General features: G+C 40.9%; 1 protein-coding gene across 1 annotated transcript; it reads right to left on the reverse strand.

Moving 5' to 3' along the window:
* Nucleotides 1-20,081: 20,081 nt before the first annotated feature.
* On the reverse strand, nt 20,082-20,744 carry LOC141649012 (uncharacterized). The gene has a single exon (XM_074457716.1). It carries the CDS (start codon nt 20,742-20,744, stop codon nt 20,082-20,084), a length of 663 nt encoding a protein of 220 aa, XP_074313817.1.
* Between the last annotated feature and the right edge of the window lie 3,020 nt (nt 20,745-23,764).

Genomic DNA, 23,764 nt, shown 5'->3' on the forward strand with positions numbered 1-23,764 from the left:
AACGGAAGTGAGTGATGGAACATCATTCCCAATGAGCAATATGTCATCCACATATAGGACAAGGAATGCAACCTTACTCCCACTAAACTTCATGTATAAACACGGTTCTTCCACACTTCTAGTAAAACCATATTGTTTAATAACATGATCAAAGCGATGATTCCAACTCCTAGATGCTTGCTTAAGACCATAAATGGACTTCTTGAGCTTACACACCTTCTTAGGGTTAGATGTATCCACAAAACCTTTAGTTTGTATCATGTACACCTCTTCTTCTAGAATCCCATTCAAGAAGGCGGTTTTGACATCCATTTGCCAAATCTCATAATCATGAAATGCGGCAACCGCTAAGATTATCCTAATGGACCTAAGCATAGCGATTGGAGCGAAGGTTTCGTCATAGTGTAAACCATGAACTTGGGTGAAACCTTTTGCTTCCAATCTAGCTTTGTAAACATCCACATGTTTATCCACGCCGAGCTTAATTTTATATATCCATTTACACTGAAGGGGTCGCACTCCCTCAGGTAAATCCACCAAGTCCCATACTTGGTTCTCGTACATGGAATCCATTTCGGATCGCATGGCTTCTAGCCAAAGCGAGGAGTCAGGACTAGACATGGCCGATTTGTAGGTAGTGGGTTCATCACTTTCAAAAAGTAACAAAACACCATCTTCTTAGATGTTACCAAGGTAACGGTCAGGTGGATTAGAAATCCTACTTGACTTTCTAGGAATAATTACCATTTCAGAGGAAGAGGGAATGCTATCCTCCACGTTCTCCTCTACCTCATTCTCGGTTTGTGGCTCTCGAACTTCTTCAAGTTCAAATTTTCTCCCACTCTCTCCTAGAAATAAACTCCTTTTCTAGGAAGACAGCATCACGAGCCACAAACACTTTGTTCTCGTGTTTATTGTAGAAGTAATAGCTACGTGTTTACCTTGGATATCCTATAAAAAGACATTTGTCAGACCTGGGTGCAAGCTTATTGTCAAACTTGATCCTAACGTACGCTTCGCAACCCCAAATACGCATGAATGACAAATGAGGGACTTTCCTTGTCCATATCTCATATGGAGTCTTATCGGCCGCTTTAGTCGGGCTTCGATTTAGTGAAAATACTGCAGACAAGAGGGCAAAACCCCAAAATGAACTAGGAAGCTCAGTTAGACTCATCATTGACCGAACCATTTCAAGTAAAGTTCGGTTTCTCCTTTCGGCCACACCATTTAATTGTGGTGTGCCAGGAGGAGTCCATTGTGATACTATACCACAATCTTTTAGGTGTGAATCAAATTCAATATTTAAATACTCACCACCACGGTCGGACCGTAGAGTCTTTATCTTTTTATCCAATTGGTTCTCTACTTCTTTTTGGAACTCTTTGAACTTGTCAAAGGCTTCACTCTTATTCTTCATTAAGTAGACATACCCATATCTACTTAAGTCATCAGTAAAAGTAATGAAGTAGTGAAAACCTCCTCTAGCGGTGATGGTTAATGGTCCACACACATCCGTATGTATGAGAGCCAAAACCTCACTAGCTCGTGTCCCTTTTCCCGCAAAAGGTGCACGAGTCATCTTGCCTAAAAGGAAAGACTCGCATGTACCATAAGATTCGAAACCAAATGGTTTGAGCACTTTTGATGAAGCAAGTCTCTTAATGCGTCTTTCGTTTATGTGGCCTAAACGACAATGTCAAAGGTAGGATTCGTTTGGATCACCCGTTTTGAGCTTTTTAATTTCCACATGATAAACGTCATTAACAACATTTAAAACATAAATGCCTCCATTTGAAATGGCCCTGCCATAAACCACATCATTAAAAGAAAAAGTACAACACTTGTCCTTAATCATAAAACAAAAGCCTTCCGCGTCTAACGCGGAAATGGAGATGATGTTCTTAGTTAAAGTTGGTACAAAATAACACTTATTTAAATACAACTCTAAACCACTAGATAAAGTGAGCACATAGGTCCCCACGAAAACGGCGGCTACTCTAGCTCCATTGCCCATGCGGAGATCCACATCACCTTTTGCTAGTGCTTGCACGTCCCTTAAACCCTGCAAATGGTTACAAAGGTGAGAGCCACATCTGGTATCAATTACCCAAGTGGAAGTACAAGCATAATTAACGTCTATCACATAGAGAGAGGAAATCGTACCAATAGGCGTCACACGCCCTTCCTTGAGATCCTCCAAGTATTTGGGACACCTCCTCCTATAATGCCCCTTCCCATTACAATGGAAACATTCGGCCTCGGAAAGCTTGACACTTTTTGCCTTGGGATTGCCATTCACAACGGCCTTCCCCTTTCCCTTGTCATTTTTCTTTGACGATTTCTTGAATTGGGACTTTTCTTTCCCTTTTCCTTTTTTAACTCCAAGGGACATGTTCTTTAACTTCATGGTTAAAACATCTCCTTTTTCACTCCCACTAGCCTCCATATCCCTCTCCTCTTGGGTGAGGAGTGCATGAATTTCATGGTAACTCTTATCCATGTCATTCATGTTGTAGTTTACCCTAAAGTGGGCAAACTTGGTGGGGAGTGAGTGGAGGATACGATCCACCACAAGAGTCTTAGGAATCTTACACCCTAGACGCTCTAGGATGTCAACATATTCGACCATTTTGAGTACATAGGGACCAACCTTTTGGCCCCTCTCAAGCTTAGCTTCAAAGAAGCGTGCCGCCGCATCGTATTGACGGACTTTTGGTGTTTGTGAAAACATAGTAATCATACGAGTGAAAATCTCGTACGCATTTAAAGAAATGCATGATAGCTGGAGCTTTGGGGATATTGACCATATCAACACATTCTTGATATCATTCAACATCCTCACATAGTCATCATAGTCAGTCCGCACCGCCGATGAAGCTCTTGCACCGGGCTCGATTGGAGGAGCATCGGTCAAATAAGTGAGCACATTGTCGGACAACGCGACACTTTTGATGTTGGATTCCCATTCAAGAAAGTTACTACCGTCATCTTTTAAAATACATTTGTCCATTACGGACCTTAGCCATGAATCTTTGCCTAGTGAAGTAGTCGATGGAGTTGATGAAGTTACCATTGCGAATTAAAATGCTACAACAAAAAGGAAAAATTAACATTCATTGTTTTAAAAAATTACTTGTAAAAACATGTTTAGCAAGTTTTAGCATTTATATAATGACCTCCCACTAAATTATATAAATGATTCCAAGACCCAAATATTAAACAAAAATGAGCATCGCTTGGGCGAAACATCCCATAATTGCGTAAATTCGGTAAGTCACGTTGACTAATTCTACCTCTAGAACTTTTGGTCGACGAATTTCCTCAAATTCATCTACTAGCCCCGGAACACAAGACCGTCTTATATCCTGTTGAGTCCAACCAATTTTAGCGTGTGATAACCGTTTACCACCCTACTTACCCAAGGTAAAAAGAGAACACCCGCAGGCGAGCGTGGCTCTAATGAACAAGAGATTCATAGGTGTTACTAATTGGTAAGGCTAATCTCAATTTTAGTGATGTGAGAGATCTTGTCAATTTAGTCATAAATTCCTTATAAGTGAATTAATTCGGTGAATGTAAATGACGTGAATTGACAACCGCGAAAATAAAATGCATGTGAATGACGATTTTGGCATGCGCGAAAATAAAACAAGCAAACATGTAAGCATATGAACAAATCCTAGTATGGCCACCTAGTTAATAAAAACTAGTCTATTACATTTCGGAAACCAACTCCTTGGTCCCTTGCCTCTTCATTCCATAAGTGGCTCTTCCTTGTAGGATTTGGAACACCTTCCAAAAATAGACTCCGTTTCGATGTAATCCGTCTTTTGGAAACGCCGGTAAAAATAACTATTACAAATGAATTACATAGCTATTCCTATTATACATTAATTAATAAAATAAATAAAACTATTAATTAATTACAAACCGACGATACGAGATCGTATTTAATTACAAACAAATCGATATTCCCATTCATTTCGGGTAATAACGATTAAAATTAACTAGGCCATACTAGGTACAACAAGATAAATACTTTAAATAAATGACAATCATTCATTCAACTTAAATAAACATGCTTAAAATGCTGTAAAATGATGCCAAAATCGCCCTATCTATCATTCGTTGGTATCCATCTCGGTTTTTGTGGATTTAATCGATTTTTAACATGTAAAAATCAATAATCAACTCTTAAATCTCATTTAAGTCCAAACTAATTGTCCAAACTGTTTTGAACCTCAAAATTAGTCCTCACTAATTTTATGATAAATAATTAGTTTGATTTGGTGATATTTTGCTAATTTAATCGGTAAAATCATAATATTTAATTAAAAATCCAAAATAATTGAAACATTACCCAAAAAATTGAAACAAAAATTTTTAGTATTCTGGAACACTCCCAAGAACACCAAAATGTCAGAAACATTGCCCAAAAAATCCGGATAAATTTATGAAGAAAAAGATCGATATTTATCGGTTTTTAACCACTAAAACCAATAAACATCAAAACAAAGTGAAAACACACATGCAAAATTACTTTTAACATTTAAATAATATTCTTAAATGTACATAAATTTATCATGGGCAGAATCAAAAGTTTCGAAATTATGATTAATTAATTTGACTTTTATCGACTTTTATCTCATAAAATCAATAAACCTGCAAAAAATTCGAACTAACCTTCAACTTTTTGCATACAATCAGTAGAAAACATGCATGAACTACCATAAAAAATCCATGCACCGAATCAACTTTTAACTATATTTAGTCAATTTTTAACTAAAATACGGCATTTTGACTCGGTTTTCTACCGAAAAACATTAAAAATAGCAAAATAACTTCAAACATCACCAAAAAATACCAAAAACCTTTTGAGATCAGTAGGTATGCATGTCCCAAAAATTTCGTGCTAAAACCTCTTCTAACACAATTTTTGAGTTTTTATAAATTATCTCATAATTCATTAAAATGCTTAAAATCAACATGCAAATTACAAGCCTAAGCTCTGATACCACTTGAAAGATCATAGATCCATATTAGACTCTCTAATAAAATTAATTTATCTCATAAATTGTCATTTAGGTGATCTATGTAACATGCATGCTAATATAAAAGCATAAAAAGAAAGTATAAGGAAAAACAATTTCCTTACATTGAATTTGTGGCAAAAAGGGCACAAACTAGTTCACCTTACTAGCTTGTTCTTGAGCTTATTTCAAATGGAAGATCCTCCTTGCAAATCTTCAAAAAGAAGATCTCTTTCTTGTTGCACCCAAGAACTAACCTAAAAATAATAACAAGTATTGAACTAGAACTTGTTAATATCGTACCCTTGATATTATTAGTAATATTACTAACTAGTCTTAGTAATATTATTTATGTATACTAACAATCTTTAGTAGTGATGAATATTATTTTTTAGAGAGAGGAAGATATTGTTCACATGCAAAACATAAGTGAATGTTGTAGTGTAGAAATGAACAATAGGTAGAGTAAATAGGAAGAGAAGTGGCGGGTGGAGGTGGAGTGAGGGAGTGGAGAAATTTTGTCTTATGTTTTTCATCTTACATCACATGCAAACTCTTACATAAGATAAATTATGGTAGTATACAAAATAAGGTGAAATGATTATGTGAGTAATCATCCACTACTCTTATTTTACACGGTCCACTTGACCATTTACGGGTCCATGTTAGTTCTTATATCTGTCGCACAAATCCGTGTAATTTTTATTTTAAACATCGTATCATGTTTAAATACTTCCATAATTAATTCGTCATATTCACTCCGTAAATATACGTGTACCACTACACATATTATTTACGTACTAATATTAATCACATTAATAGATTAGTATAATTTTAGTAAATTAACAGTTAATTAACTAAAACCCGTTTCCCAAAACTTATTATTTAATTATCGCATAATTAAATAATAACTGCCGCTCCTCGAGTTCGCAACTCGAAATCTCTCTAAAAATAATCGACTAACTTTTTAGTCTACAAATCAAGGGACTAAATAAATTGTATCTCATACAATTATTAGTTGTCTATTGGGGTTCGTTCCTTTAGGTGTGACCGAAAGGGGTCAGTTGATGACCACCGTCTCACGACAATAACGTCAAACTCTAGTCAGCCAACTGTTATCGATTTACGTTAATCAACTGACGAGGATCAAATAATTAAATATCTGATGATATTCCATTAATGAGATTTATTATGTTAACGCACTATTGTGGAGGACACTAACTCCAACATACATGGCACACGCTACCTCCCAACGAGCAGCAACTCATATCCCCGGCGAGTCCTGAGAAGTTTCTAACTCCCCAGCGAGCGCCGATTTTCAAATGGAAGTCACACAGGCTATTTCCCAGAGTCGATCTTTCGACCATCGATGGCTGGCGAGCCTAAAAATGCACCTTCAACATGGATGGCGAGCCTCAAAACGTACCATCAACATAGCTGGCGAGCCTTTGCACGCACACAAGAAACAATTCAAGGACATATCCCGAAGATTCCTCAGGTATGACTCCTTTCTATGGCTGGCAAGCCTCAAAACGCACCACCTTCAACACCGGCTGGCGAGCCTTTGCGCGTAAAAGATTCAAGGACATTGCCGAAGATGCCTCAGGTATGACTCCTTCTTATAGCTGGTGAGCCTTTATACGTAGTCTAATGGACTTTAAACGACCCGCATCGGAAGTCGACAGACTCTAAAATGTTCCTGACGATAGGTCCTTGACTCGAATCCCCGAGTCGCCTCGACGTCGCCCTTCCCGACGGCAGGTCCTTGGCTCAAACTGTAACACCCCCTCATACCAAGGTGCCTTACCAGGACCACCCTACCATGAGAGAGTGTTACCATCTCGGTTGCCCGAAGTTAGTATATATCAAAAGCGTCTGTCCCAATCACATTTATTAAAAGTACTGTAAAATATAAATGATTACAATAGTCCAAATCCAAAACCAACAAAAGTGAATTCAACTGTTGACAACTACAAAATCATAACTAAGACTCGTAATTGTGATACTACAACTGGTGATGACGACTCCCCCATGACCGCCCAAGCTCATCAAATGCAATACCTGTCAAGCCTGGTCACCATCCCCGAATGGATCACAGTAGATTCCACAAACAACAACAACGGGGTTAGTACCGTTCAATCGACATAAGACAAGCAAACAACGTAATCGGCTGATCATCCTCCACCCCATCCACACAGTAACTGACTATACACCGAAGTGTGTAACCCTGCCAGATTACCCATCGCAACAGGTAATCCTCGCTGCCAGTGGGGGACCGTAGCCAATCCCCACCTAAATCTCGCTCATCATCGAGCGATATCCCTGTCTCTTAATGTGCACATCCCCTCCCGTGACGGGTTCCACGGAGGGCGAACTAGGGTGTGAAGCCACTCCCGCAAGTGACTCCACCACAATCAACACACTCATCACAACACCACAGCATCACAGCTGTCACAACACTACCACCATCACAACACAACCACATCACCACCGTCACCACAACACCCATACTTTGATGATCAACAGATAACATCAATGACAATACAATCACAATCTTAAATCAATTAACAGTAACTGAGTAGGGAAACCCTACCTTAGCAACAACAGCAATACGAAGAATCGGGCAACTAGAATGGCTCCTTTACGAAGTCTTCGCCTATACAATAATCACATAACACGATTACACATTGCACAATCCCCTTTTTCTCAATTCATACATAAAGCAAACCCTTAGAATAAATCATCAATGACATGGGAATAAGGACTTACCGACGGTGGAATGAAAGATTGAATGCAAAAGCTACGATGATCACACACACAGTGGAAGATTTGGGAGTGATTAGGATATCATAAGAGTGATTAGGGTTGTAAAAATGACGTTTAGAAACTGCTTTGTCAAATAAATATTCCCTAAACACTCCCGCATCAAACCGCTGAATAATTACACGCCAGACCGGATACTCGGTCAAGTATAGCGTATACTCGGCCGAGTATCCTCTACTCGGTCGAGTGTTCCTCGGCAGTAGCCAAACAGACTACACTATCTACACTACTCGGCCGAGTAGGCTCTACTCGGTCGAGTACTTAGCCTAAGAAATCCGTAGTATTACAATATTCCCCCCTTAAAAAGAACTTCGTCCCCGAAGTTCACACTCTATCCCACAACAAGCACAACAAAACAACTTCCCGACACACATACCAACACAAAAGGACTCACACCAAAACAGCTACAAGACCCAACTAACCCGACTCAACTAGGACAAAACACACATGCGACGATCTCCTACCCCCTAAAAAGACAATGGTTACGTCCCCGTAACCAACCGTACCTGATAAAAAAGGTTAGGAAAACGCTCTCTCATAGCCTCCTCGGGTTCCCATGTGGTCTCTTCCACATTGTGATTAGACAAAGTACCTTGAGTAAAACAGTTTCACCACTCCTTGTCTTGCGTACCTTGCGATCTAGAATCTCTTTAGGAACCTCAGCATAGGACAAGGACTCATCAAGCTCGATATTCTCTACCTCAAGTATATGTGACGGGTCACTCACATACTTCTAAAGCTGTGAAATATGAAAGACATTGTGGACTCTATCCAAAGCCGGTGGCAAAGCTAATCTGTAGGCTACCTCGCCTTTGCGGTCCAAAATCTCATAAGGACCTATAAACTTCTGACTCACCTTTCCCTTCTTTCCAAACCTTATCACACCTCGCATAGGTGACACTTTCAAAAGGACCTTGTCACCTACAGCAAACTCTATGTCTCTACGGTGCAAATCGGCATAACTCTTCTGACGATCTTGGGCTGCTCTCATCTTCTGCCGAATCACCTAGACTTGCTCAACCATATCTGTGCACCAATTTGTGGTCCTAAAACCACTGCCTCAGAACTGTCATCCCAACAAACTGGACTTCGGCACTTCCGACTGTACAAAGCCTCAAAAGGTGCCATCCCGATACTCGTATGATAACTGTTGTTGTATGAAAACTCGATCAGGTCAAGCCTGTCCTTCCAGCTGCCCCCAAAATCCATGACACATGCCCTCAACATGTCCTCTAAGGTCTTGATGGTCCTCTCCGTCTGACCATCAGTTGCCGGATGAAAAGCTATGCTCATCTTCAAGGTAGTACCCATCAACTCTTGCAATTCTTGCCAAAACTTGGATATAAACCTCGCATCACGATCAGACACAATATCCTTGGGTATACCATTGTAACTGAACCACATGTCTTCTATAACCCAAAGCCAGCTGCATCTTAGACCAGGTATCTTTCATAAGAACAAAGTGAGCTGACTTTGTCAGCCGATCAACAATTACCCAGATCATGTTATTACCTTGCTGCGACTTAGGTAACCCAACCATGAAGTCCATAGATATCGACTCCCACTTCCACTCAGGTACTTCCAGGGATTGAATTTTACCTTGTGGTCTCCGCTGCTCACCCTTGACCCCTGACAGGTCAAACACCTAGCTACGAACTCAGCTACATCCCTCTTTATGTTTGGCCACCAGAAAGTTTTCTTAAGGTCTTTATAAAGTTTATCACCGCCTGGGTGAACCGAATAAGGAGTGCAATGAGCCTCCGTTAGGATCACTCTCCTTAACTCTGCATCCTCAGGAACACACCATCTCCCATCAAAATGAACACTCCCATCTGTGTGGATAGAAAACCTGGAAACTGTGCCGCTCTCCACTCTTGACTTCCCCTCTTAGATCTTAGGATTAAGCTCTTGCTTACTCTTGATGTTCTCATACAAGTCCGGCTCGATCGTCAAATCCCCGATGGTGTCCCATTTCCTTATCATAAAGATCCCCATCTTGGACATCTCATCCCTTAGCTTCAGCAAAGACATAGCTGTACATAGCGAATGAACACTCTTCCTACTCAGAGTATCTACAACAACATTAGCCTTACCCTCGTGATAGATGATCTCCATATCGTAATCGCCGATCAACTCCATCCATCGTCTCTGCCGCATATTAAGCTCCTTCTGAGTGTAAATATACTTTAGACTCTTATGATCTGAAAACACCTTAAAGGTTACCCATAAAGGTAGTGCCTCTAAATCTTAAGAGCAAAAACAACTCCACCCAATTCCAAATCATGAGTAGGGTAATTCTCTTTATATGGCTTTAGCTGCCTCGAAGCATAAGCTATAACTTTCCCTGCCTGCATCAAAACACAACCCAGACCATTCTTTGAAGCATCGGTATATACCTCAAAGATCTCACATCCCTCTGGCAAAGCTAGAATAGGAGCTGTGGTCAAACGTTCCTTTAACGTCTGGAACGCCGTCTCACAACTCTCATCCCAAACAAATCTGGTCTCTTTTCTCATCAAGGCTGTCATAGGCCGTGCTATGGTAGAAAAGTCTTTCACGAACCTCCTGTAATAGCCAGCAAGGCCCAAGAAACTCTGAATCTCAGCGACACTCTTAGGTGACTCCCACTTGGTCACAGCTTCAATCTTGCTAGGATCCACGGACACTCCTTTCTTAGATATGACATGCCCTAGAAAAGCCACTTCTTCTAACCAGAACTCGCACTTTGATAACTTGGCATAAAGTTGGTTCACTCTCAGAGTCTGCAAAATAATCCTCATGTGCTCCTCGTGTTCTTCCTTAGTCTTAGAGTAGACTAAGATGTCGTCGATGAAAACAACCACAAACCTATCCAAGAACGGTGTAAAAATCTGATTCATCAAATCCATGAAAGCTGCTGGTGCATTGGTCCAACCAAAAGGCATCACCACGTACTCATAATGACCATAACGAGACCGAAAAGCTGTCTTTGGAATATCCTCATCTGCTATCCTCAATTGGTGATAACCTGACCTCAGATCGATCTTGGAAAACACACCTGCTCCACTCAGCTGGTCAAACAAGTCATCAATCCTAGGCAAAGGATACTTGTTCTTCACTGTGACATGGTTAAGCTCCCTGTAGTCGATGCATAACCTCATGCTCCCATCTTTCTTTTTCACAAACAAAACTTGAGCTCCCCAAGGAGACACACTTGGCCGGATATAACCCTTGTCTAACAACTCATGTAACTGTTTCTTCAACTCAGCTAATTCTTTAGGTGCCATACGGTATGGTGCTTTGGATATAGGACATGTTCCTGGTTTGAGCTCCACGCTGAAATCAACATCCCTCTTTGGCGGTAACCCCGGTATCTCCTCAGGAAAGACATCATCAAACTCTCCCACTACTGGTATCTCAGCAGCTGTTTGTGACTCTACTCGGCCGTCTTTCATATGACATAGAATCAAGGGGCACTTGATGAGCTCCCATTTGTACTACATATTGGCCCTATTTTGAGCTCATTTGGTAACATTTAGGGGTGGTTTGTGACGATTTTTACATTGTTTGACCAATTCCGAGTGCTTTGCCATTTAGCATGGTTCAAGTGGAGATCAAGAAGCCAATAGATAGAAGAGGAATGTCCAAGGAAGAGCCAAGAATAGGCTTGAAGAAACGCACCAAGGAGGCCTTCCAAAGGAGCAAAGGAATCACGAAAGAAAGGCGGACTCAGGGGAGCAAACTCGCACCGTGCGAGTTTTCCAGCCCGAGTAACTCGCACGGTGCGAGTTTTCTGGGTTTGATGGTTTTGTTAGCGTTTTTGTTACGGGCCTTCCCTCTTATTAAGCCCACTAATTGCTAGGTTACGGGGGACTATAAATACAATGTTTTCAGTTAGGTTAAGGATCTTTTGTCACTTTTATTAATCAAGGTTGTAATTTGGGGATAATTTGATCTTTTGAATTGGGTATTAGATCTACTTATGGAGAACTAATCTCCTATCTTAATCCGACTCAAGGCTTAAACTTTGGTTGTAAGAACCTTTAATCCTTCTTTAATTTTAATTATCATTGTTAACCCTTTTGTATTTATTGTTTGAATTTTGGAATCCTTGTTTTTATTGAGTAATTAAGTGTGATTTCCTTGTTGCTTAATTAATCAAGTTCCTTAATTTATTGTTGTTGAAATTATTAAGTGTGATTTCCTTGTAATTTCATCTTTGCAACACCTTGTTATTATGCTAATGAATGTGATTTCTTCTTGGCTTAACTAGCAAGTAAAGGATTAACTTGTAATTAGGCATTAATTGTGATTTCATTGTGTCTAATTACACCTATTGAATCTCTTGTGCTCATATCTTCTTATTAATTTGTCCAATGTATGTGATTTCTACTTGGTAGAATTGATAAGTTGGGTTATTTGATTAAGTGTGATTTCCTTGTCATTTAGCCATTATTAAGGAGATTTAGAAGATTTACCTTCACAATAGGGTGATAATATATAATTGAAGGATTAATTGAAGGATTTTGTCAACTAAAGTGCCTAGCTTTGAGTCGGGTTAAGTCTTTCCTAATATTGATTAATTTCCATCTTAAACTCTTGATTGTTTGCTTGTTCTACACTCTTGTTTGAATTCCCTTGCTTTGGTTACAATTAAAACTCAACCCAAACCCCCCCCCCCCCCCTTTTATTTACTTGTTGTTATTGTTGTCACAATTGTTCTAATTACTCTTTTAATTTCACTTTTGCAAAACCCATCTTCTCTTGGATTCGACCCCTTGCTTGCTATTTTACTAGTTTATAATTAGTGCTAATTAGTGTGTTTAGTGGTATATAAATTGTTAATTTGGCCGTCTTTTAGTGCGACATTTTAGGCGTGTCAGCACTTCTTCCTCAAACATGACTTTAAAGTCATCACAGCTATGAACTTACACTTAGGTCTAACAAAAACCCTCTATAAGACTTATTTATACCCTTTGGACCCCTTAAAGACACTTTCTTTTGCCGACAATCTATCTTGGCATCATACTTACCCAGCCAATCCATCCCGACAATCACCTCAAACCCATCCATAGGGAACTCTAGCAGGTCTACCGGTAAATCTACCGCTCCAACTATCATAGACACTCCCCTATACAACTTGACACATGACACAGACTTCCCAGAAGGTATGAACACATCATCCTTTACAAGTTCAAACTCCCCCAAGCCCATAGATAAGGCATGACTCCTAGACACAAAAGAATGTGTTGCCCCCGAGTCAAACAAAATAAAAGACGGTACATTATGAACAGAAAGGTACCGGTAACTACATGTGCATCATTATGATCCTCCTGCTTGTCCATCATGAAGAGCTTTCCACTGCTTTTCTGCCCTCCTCCCTGGACCGAAGCATTGGAAGTACTCGGCTTGGCTGACGAATCCTGGGTGACACTGTTGTTCGGGCGCTGATAAGATCCACTACTGTTGCGGTTATAACCGCTGTTGTTGCTATGTCCACCCCGGTTGCCCCATGATCCACCCGGCTGATTGCTAGCAAAGCTCTGACTCGGCCCTTGAGAAAAGTTCCCCTGGTAAGCTCCCGAGCCTGCTCCAGTCTTGGCACTCATGCACTCTCGCCTCCTGTGGCCTACGCCACCACAGTTGAAGCAAGTGAGGGTGGAGTTGTCACTCATACTTCGACCACCACCTCTTCCCCAACCACGAGATCCCCCGGAGAAACCAGCTCCACTAGAAAAAGCCCTGGCATGGTTGAAGTTGCCCTTCTTGTTACCCGACTGATTGTTGTTTCCACTATCAGTCTTCCTTTTCTCAGCAGCAGACCTTTCTGTAACCTCCTTTGAGAGATCTACCATTCTCTCAGCTTGACCCGCTCGCAGATATACATCCTTAAGATCCGTGACGACTCCAGCTGGTAAACGGTTCATGATCTTGGCTGATAGACCCCTCTCAAATCGAAAAGCCAAACCCCTCTTCCCCAGCTGCATGTCCTCCGCATAACGAGACAACTCTAGGAACCGGTGATAGTACTCGGTGACTGTCATATCATCGGTCATGGTGAAGGAATCAAACTCTGATCTCATCTTGTGACGGATATGCTCCGGCACAAACTGCTCCCTCATAGCACTCTTCAAACCTGACCAAGGGATAGCCCCCATACCCTCAGCTTGGTAGTAGGCTCTAGCATCCTCCTTGACATTTTGCCACCACACGGCGGATTCACCTCTCAGGTAGTATACTACCTGTTCGACGATCATATCCTGCGGACACTTGACCACCTCCATGAGACTTTCCATCTCACAGTGCCACTTCTCAAGCAACTTAGGTTCCCCAATGCCCTCATAGGTGGGTGGGTTAAAGCGGGCGATATTGATGCTAAGCTGAGTAGCATCCACGGGCTTCTCCGCCCCCTTCCCCACATTCTTGAGAGCCTCAAGAAGAACCTCTTGTTGCTCAATCATACGAGCAATCTCATCAATGGTCATCTCAGAAGATTGAATTTGCGCGGCAGTTCTATTAGGCGGCATTTTGAGCTGATAAGAAACAAGGAAACGTAAGCACAAAAGCCTACGGCTCAAAATGGGTGTGACCTTCCGCCAAAGAAGCACTCGGCCGAGTACACAGCAATACTCGGTCGAGTAAGGACTACTCGGTCGAGTATTACTAATACTCGGTCGAGTAGTCTACTCCAGTAGCCAACGTCAAATTCACGAAACTCATACTCGGTCGAGTATAAAACATCACTCGGCCGAGTATGCTCTACTCGGTCGAGTATGCCTAAATACTCGGTCGAGTAAACACATCCAATAGCCACTGCTACTTAATGCCAAACAACACTCGGTCGAGTGCCTGGTTACTCGGCCGAGTACCCCATACTCGGTCGAGTACCTGCCCTGCTCGGCCGAGTCATGCTAAAACGCGCTACAAACAATACACAGTATCTCCTATCATGCTTTCTATCCCAACAAACAAACATATAACGATAGAAATTCGAATGCCACATAGTAAACATGTAATCATGCCAATCATTTACATGCTAAAACCGTTTCACCATATTTCACATTTCGATTCCTTCCACTTCATTTCAATTCTCAATATACCTTTATCAAATTCATATACACATTCCCTTACCACCACATGTTCCAACCATTAACCTTCACATACATGCACATATATGAAACAACTCTCAACAAATTCCCCTCCCCCCCTCGTGACCGGCTCGAGTTGGTGAGGGCCATATTGCGACTCCGGGACGTCTCCTGAGTCTTTGCGGTAGCTCCAAACAACTCTCCCCGGGTTCATTTTATTTAGACTCCCTAAGTTCATTAGGTTCATTTGTTTAAGGTGCCGGAATCTTCGGCTCTGATACCACTTTGTAACACCCCCTCATACCAAGGTGCCTTACCAGGACCACCCTACCATGAGAGAGTGTTACCATCTCGGTTGCCCGAAGTTAGTATATATCAAAAGCGTCTATCCCTATCACATTTATTAAAAGTACTCTAAAATATAAATGATTACAATAGTCCAAATCCAAATCCAAAACCAACAAAAGTGAATTCAATTGTTGACAACTACAAAATCATAACTAAGACTCGTAATTGTGATACTACAACTGGTGATGACGACTCTCCCATGACCGCCCAAGCTCACCAAATGCAATACCTGTCAAGCCTGCTCACCATCCCCGAATGGATCACAGCAGATTCCACAAACAACAACGGGGTCAGTACCGTTTAGTCGAGATAAGACAAGCAAACAACGTAACCGGCTGATCATCCTCCACCCCATCTCACACAGTAACTGACTACACACCGAAGTGTGTAGCCCTGCCAGATTATCCATTGCAACAGGTAATCCTCGCCGCCAGTGGGGGACCGCAGCCAATCTCCACCTAAATCCCGCTCATCATCGAGCGATATCCTTGTCCCTTAATGTGCACATCCCCTCCCGTGACGGGTTCCACGGAGGGCGAACTAGGGTCTGAAGCCACTCCCGCAAGTGACTCCACCACAATCAACACACTCATAACAACACCACAGCATCACAGCTGTCACAACACTACCACCGTCACAACACAACCACATCACCACCGTCACCACAACACCCATACTCCGATGATCAGCAGATAACAGCAATGACAATACAATCACAATCTTAAATCAATTAACAGTAACTGAGTAGGGAAACCCTACCTTAGCAACAACAGCAATACGAAGAATCGGGCAACTAGAATGGTTCATCTACGAAGTCTTCACCTATACAATAATCACATAACACGATTACACATTGCACAATCCCCTTTTTCCCAATTCATACATAAAGCAAACCCTTAGAATAAATCATCAATGACATGGGAATAAGGACTTACCGACGGTGGAATGAAAGATTGAATGCAACAGCTACGATGATCACACACACAGTGGAAGATTTGGGAGTGATTAGGATATCGTAAGAGTGATTAGGGTTGTAAAAATGACGTTTAGAAACTGCTTTGTAAAATAAATAATCCTTAAACATTCCCGCATCAAACCGCTAAATAATTACACGCCAGACCGGATACTCGGTCGAGTATAGCGTATACTCGGCCGAGTATCCTCTACTCGGTCGAGTATTCCTCATACTCGGCCGAGTATTCCTCGGCAGTAGCCAAACAGACTACACTATTTACACTACTCGGCCGAGTAGGCTCTACTCGGTCGAGTACTTAGCCTAAGAAATCCATAGTATTACACAAACCCTTTTGAGTCGCCTCGGCGTCGCAATGGTCTTCAGGTTATAATCTTCGATTGACCTGGAGATCGTACTTTGACTTTTGCCCTGTCCAAGCCTCAGTCAAAGTGGGGGCTCTGTAGATACCCAGTATCTGAACCTTCTAAAAACCACCCGATGATGATCGGACTGTAACGTGTTTTTGATATGCGTGCGTGGATTGGCTATACATGAGACGGTTTAATGCACTACTCGAATATGAAAAATGATTTCAAAAATGGTTTTCTAACTTCATTTGCATTAAAATAACACTATTTAGAGTTAAAACCGTCTTCGGACCCAAAACCGACTCAGAAACCCGCAACTCGAGTCAACCTGAGTCAACCCGAGTCAACCCAAATCCCAAATGTCAAAAATAATGCCATGAATGTCTCTATCATGTCATTTCCATTAAAATGACTCTTACTAGAGTTAAAACTGTCTTAGGACCCAAAACCAATTCAGAAACCCGCAACTCGAGTCAACCTGAGTCAACCCGAGTCAAACCAAATCTAGAATGTCGAAAATAATGCCATGAATGTCTTTATCATGTTATTTCCATTAAAATGACCCTAATTAGTGTCAAAACCGACACCGGGCCAAAACCGACTCCAAATTCAAATCCCGACTCACACGGGTCAAACCCGAGTCAAGCACACAAATTACCTACCCCAAGTAACACCAAAATCATCTTATTAGATGCCCATATTGTTACACGATATCTTATATAAACACCACATATCAAACCAACCAAACAAGGGATAGAGCAAAGGCCACGTCCAAATTGAAAAGGACAATACACCCATTTGTATCACAAGGTAGCTCGCGCCTAAAGCAGGTGTCTGCTTAGCCTCTAAGCAAAATCAACCGACCTACCTCCCCACATTTCTCTATAAATACCACCCTTCACACACAAAAAAACACACGCGAGAGTCCGCCCCCTTCTTCTCCCTTAAACTTCTAGGCCCGACTTCCTAAGTCACAAAATCGACACGTGTTTACGACCTACCGATCATAAACACAAGCCTTAAACATTTTGTTTGGTACCGTCGACGTGCATTCGACCGACCCATTCGACCAACTCAACTCATCAATCAACATGTTTTAATTAACATATTTTCAACATATTTTCAAAACAAAATCCTTTTTTAAGGCACCTTTTTAAACTTCTTTGATCGCGATTAGTCACAACGAGAAAACCGTCTCTAAAGTTGTCTACTTCGCAAACATCAATACACGTAAGTTTGAGGGTGTAAATATCTCATTTATTTCATGTCTTTACTGTTTTCATGACTTTCTAAGCATGAACAATGCATAACACGATTCAAATATAGGCTAGACGAGCCAAAACCGAGTTTTGGCCCGAGACAGAAGCCATTTTCTATGCAAAGAGGCTCGCGCCTCTTGTGGGTTCTCGGGTCAGACTCATCCGTGTTTGTTCTCGTCTTTCCTCTTTATTTCATTTCTTATTTGTAATCGGTTTTTACCATTTCAAATGTTTTAAATCATTTTTATGACAAACTTTTTAGCCATAAATTATAATCACCCTTGGTTTCATATACCATGACGGTTTAAACCGTGACTCGGTGATATTAATTGGTTAATTATATTTTAAAGGAAATCCTTTTCTTTTATTTACCATTTTAATTCATTTTTATGATAAACATATTTTGACCATTACAAAAATCACTCTTGGTTCCTTATACCATGACGGTTTAATCCGTGACTCGGTGATATTAATTGGTTAATTACATTTTAAAAGAAACCATTTTATTTTATTTACCATTTTTCTCATTTGTTTACATTTGTAAATATATTAGTCATAATTCATAATCATCCTTGGTTCTTTATACCATGTCGGTTTAACCCGAGTACGATGATAAACTTGACTAATTACAAATAATTGAACTTCACATAATTAGTTCAAATCAAACATTTTTCTTTTACCATTTTATTATGCTTTTCAAACTTGCAAATTCGACAACGAATATTACTAACACAATAGTAATTATTCCGAGTCATGCAAATCATACTTGCAAATCATTAATCACAAAAAACTATTTTAAACAACCAGGAGACGCTCCTTGGGTTGACTCATGGCTCGCATCCCAAGAGGCCGTCTGTTTTCATATTTAAAAACCTGGGCAGAGCCCCTTCTCTCGCCAATAGGTTCGCGCCCCAATGGGGCTGCCTGGCACTGTTCTGTCTCATTTTGGTACTTGTCTAGGAGGATCCCGATTACGGTTTATCCGAATACGTGACGGATCAGATTGACGAGTTTGTATTTTATACTTTGTGTTTTAAACACACTTTTTCAATAAATGGATCGTGTTAAGCATCATAACCCGAACTTGGTAAATGGATGTTTAATTTCCGTTTTCGCATGCAAATCAATCTAAATCCAACTTTTGACATCAATTTCATGCTATGTGGATAAACAAACCGACTTAGCAAATATTCACATGTTAGGTTAAGACTTTTGGATGTGCATTCATGCATTTACACCGTTTTATCAACTTTTGCACTTAAACAACCACGATCGATCAGTAGAGGCCGCTAACGCGGGCGGGATTGGGTGTCCGATTAAAGGGCTTCCCAATACGTACCCTCACCCCTTACTCAGAACCTTTGGATAGTGGATGACCTTATCCAGGGCGCACGAGAGTCATTTTAGGCATAGAATGCTAAAAGGGGGACGAGTCCTTATCTTTAGTACCTATGTCAAACACCGCTTTTTGCCTTGGTTGACCTAGGTATAAAGTGGATTCGAATGGGTTCCAAGCATCCCACAAATGCTTGGTGGCGACTCCGAACATCTCTGCATCGTTTTGAGACCTTTACCGAGACGAAACCGACCGATCTAAAACGATCCGGTCGAAAGCATTTTTACGTCACCGAGCGTGGCTTTCTAGACCACTACATGTCCACAGATTGGCTTGGCGTACAGGTGGCCCGTGACCGCAGATTGGTAGGTGGCCCATCCACAGACCGGTCTATGGCCCATGTCCACAGTATGATTAGAGATGGAGGTGCATGATAGTAGTGGAAGTGGTGGAAATCTCGTAGCACATGGCAGTGGATATGAATGTAGTGATGGTAACGATTGTTCCGGTTAGCTGGTGTTAGTAGTCAATATAATGAACTTGTGAGCCTTGTGTGTTTAGTAATATTGGTAAATTATAAGTTGTGGATTTGTAGTGATAATTATCAAAATAATATTGGATGAATATGATAGATGATTGGTTGAATGCTTCCGCATGTGACATGATCAAGTTGAGTAAACTAGTTTGTATATGTTGTGGCATAGTTAAATTTCTAGTAGATTTGAATGGTAAGTGATGGTTGAATGAATAAATGAATGCTTAGAATGATATGATTAGTGGTTACATTGTCAAAGATACTAGTGCGTGATTAGAATCTCTTTTTTTTTTGGTGGAATGTGATTATATTATAAATAGAGTAAAAAAGATAATTACATAAGGAGCCTTATAACTTTTACAAGAAATTCATAGTTTTCAGCCAATCTTTATCACCAATGGTTAGATCCTTCTCATCTCTTCTTCGAACCCTCAGTCTGACCTCTACTATAATCAATTCAGCTACCCTCTTTGGTACCATCAGCACACAGTCATTCTTGCTACAATTTCTCTGATGCCACACATGGTATATTGCTCCCATCCCTACTGCAGCCTGTACCCCCTTCTGCACCTTAGACCCCTGTCTATCCACGCACCACTCCAGAATGTGCTGATCAGGGAGAATGAAATCAGATAACTGATTCAACCAGTTGATCACCTGATTGCTGTAACTACACCCCAAAAACACATGATTCATGCATTCTACAGCCTGTCCACAAAGATAGCATGTATCATCAATATCTAGCCCATACAGCAGCAGCTTATCATTAGTTCTCAGTGCCCCATGAGCAAACAGCCAACCTATAAATTGGTGTTTTAGGACAACCCAATCATTCCAAACTGCCCTGAACCACTGCACAGTAGCTCCTGCCCCCTTAAGCCATTCATAGCAACCAGCAGGGGTATAGCCAGTATGCTGAACATCCCACACTCCATCAACATAACCTGCTGCAATAATCTGCTTCACCCTGCAGATCCTCCTCCACACCCAACTTGAGTTGTTACTAGGTTGGTACTCCATCCAGTCCTACCCCTTGAGATAGTTAGTAGCCACCCAACGAACCCAGATAGAGTCCCTCTTCTCAGCAACCCAGTTAGCCAGTCTCCCAACCATAGCTTGGTTACACATCTCCTGATCTTTAATCCCAAGGCCACCTTCCTCCTTTGGCTTGCATACAGTAGTCCATGCCACCAAGGGTACTCTTCTATAATCAGTGCTATTATCCTAGAAGAAATTTCTACACACTGCCTCAATCTTAGCAATAATGCCCTTAGGAAGGACAAACATGGAGGCCCAGTAAGAATGCAGAAAAGTCAGTACTGCTTTAACTAATACTAGTCTCCCTGCATATGAGAATCTCCTGGCACCATAGCTATGAATTCTTGCACAGATCTTCTCCACTAAACACTCACAGTCCTGCTTCTTCAATCTAGTCGTTTGAATAGGCATACCAAGGTATTTGAATGGCAAAGACCCCTCAGAAAAACCAGAAACTTTTAGGATATCCTTCTTTAGCTCCTCTGATACTCCCCTAAAGTAGGCATTTGATTTTGAAGCACTTATTTTCAATCCACTGGCTTTTGAGAAAGTGGTAAAAGACTGGAGTAAAATCATCATAGACTGAGCCTCCCTTTTGCTAAACAACAGCACATCATCAGCAAACATTATACTAGCTAGCTTCAACTCTTTGCACATAGGGTGATACTTGAAATCATACTTACCAGCAGCATACTTTAGAGTCCTAGTCAAGTACTCCATACATAGAGTAAATATGAGAGGAGAAAGAGGATTTCCTTGTCTCAGTCCTCTTTGACCCTTAAAGTAGCCAAACATCTCACCATTGATGGAAATTGAGAAAGAAGCAGTGGTAATGCACTCCATGATTATAGTTCTAAAGTCAGAAGGGAAATGAAGCATTACCAACATCTGATCCACGAAATTCCACTCCACAGTGTCATAGGCTTTTTGTAAGTCTATTTTGAACAGGCATCTTGGGGAAGTATTTGGCCTTTCATACAACCTGATAAGATCTTGACATATGAGAATATTTTCCTGTATGCTTCTGTTTTGAACAAAGGCTCCCTGATTTTGATCAACTAGCTGGGGCAACACAGTGGCTAGCCTTGCACATAAAAGCTTAGAAATCACCTTGTAAATCACATTGCAGCAGGCTATAGGACGAAACTGTAACACACTCTTGGGTCTCTCACATTTAGGGATCAAAGTTAAATTTGTAGCATTCACCTGTCTCAACAACTTCTTGTTAAGGAAAAAGTCCTTGACAGCAGTAACCACTTCCCCTCCAATCTCATTCCATGCATCCTTAAAGAATCTACTTGTATACCCATCAGGGCCAGGAGATTTAATGTCAGGGATACTAAACATAACATCCCTAATCTCCTTTGCTGTGACAGGTACCAGTAGACTACCAACCATCTCATCAGTGCATTTAGGTCCCTGATCAATTATTCTCTTGTGAACCTTACTAGTTTCCTGACTCGTCCCAAGCAGCTGTTGATAGTACTCAAGAAAGGCAGATTGAATTTTTGCAGGGCTATCACACAGGTTACCATTCATATCTTCAACCATGATAACCTTATTGCCAGCTCTCCTCTTCTTGAGCATCCCATGAAAGAAAGCACTATTAGAATCACCATCCTGAATCCAAACTTGCTTAGATTTTTGGGCTAAAAACTTATCTCTTGCCTCACTTAACTCCTTGAGCTCCTGTATTGCCCTAAATTCCTCCTCAATGAGCTGCAAATTTGAAGTATCCTTGCCAATATCTTCCTGCAACATCTGAACTTGCTGCTGTAGAATATTAGTAGCTTGTTCAATATTACTAAATCTATCCCTGTTCAACTCCTTCAAGGCAGGTTTAAGCAATTTCAGGTTTTTTGCAAGCTTGAACATATGATTGCCGGGCAATGCCCTATCCCAATTCCTTCTGATTGTAGGGAGGAAGTTTGCAGACCCTCCCCACATATTAAAATATTTGAAGCTGCCCTTACTCTTAACCTGTTGAGACTGACTAACAATGCAAGGAGTATGATCATATAGGCCTTCAGGGAGGAAGTGTGCATAGGCATCAGGCATGTGGTCACTCCAATCTTTATTAATAAGGAATCTATCCAACCTACTATAGATTCTAGCCTCTGGTTTCTGTTTATTGTTCCACGTGAAGACAGACCCAACGCTGGTAATATCAATCACTCCACAATCATCCACACAAGCTCTGAAGGAGTCCATCTCAGAAGAAGGAGAATTACCACCAATCCTTTCAGCAGCAGATAAAACACAATTAAAATCCCCAGCTATAGCTCATGGACCATTAACCAGATGAGAAATCTTCCTCAAATGAGCCCATAGAGGCTCTCTTTCTTGAGCACCATTAAAAGCATAGACCATGGTCAAGTAGAAAACATTCCTGTTAAGCAAAGACTCAACTTTCCTGTGTATGAACTGTGCATTATACTCCAGAAAGTGGATCCTATAGGCCTGAGGTTGCCAAAGAATCCAAATCCTCCCACCACTATGATAACCGTTATTAGTAGAAATACACCAAGAATTAAAACTACCTAATGCCTTATGCAAGGCTTTATTTTTTATTTTTGTCTCAAGTAGACCAAACAAACCAATATCTTTATTCTGTAAGAAAAATTAATCTCTTTTTGTTTCCTAACTCTATTCATGCCCCTAATATTCCAAAAACCTATCTTATCCATGAGTGGAAATGTGCGTGATAAAACTAAGAGATTAAACATTTAATTGGTTAACGGTTGTCATAAAATAAAACGTATGTGTTTAGTGGAGTAATGTGTTTGCAAGGATATACGTGTTGAGCTTGTGTAGTAGTAATACGACGTGAATGAGTATAATAATCTGTGACGGTTTCCAAAGTTATTTTGGACTCGCCACGCGTTGCTGTTTTGCAGGGAACTTTTATTAATCTCGTATTTTCGACCGTGTATATAGCCTTGCTTGACCGAGTACAAGTGCCTACTAGACCGAGTAGACCTCATTCGATCTAGTTAGGAAGC

The sequence above is a fragment of the Silene latifolia genome, chromosome 3 (genome assembly GCF_048544455.1).
Source record: "Silene latifolia isolate original U9 population chromosome 3, ASM4854445v1, whole genome shotgun sequence".
Taxonomy (NCBI): Eukaryota; Viridiplantae; Streptophyta; class Magnoliopsida; order Caryophyllales; family Caryophyllaceae; genus Silene; species Silene latifolia.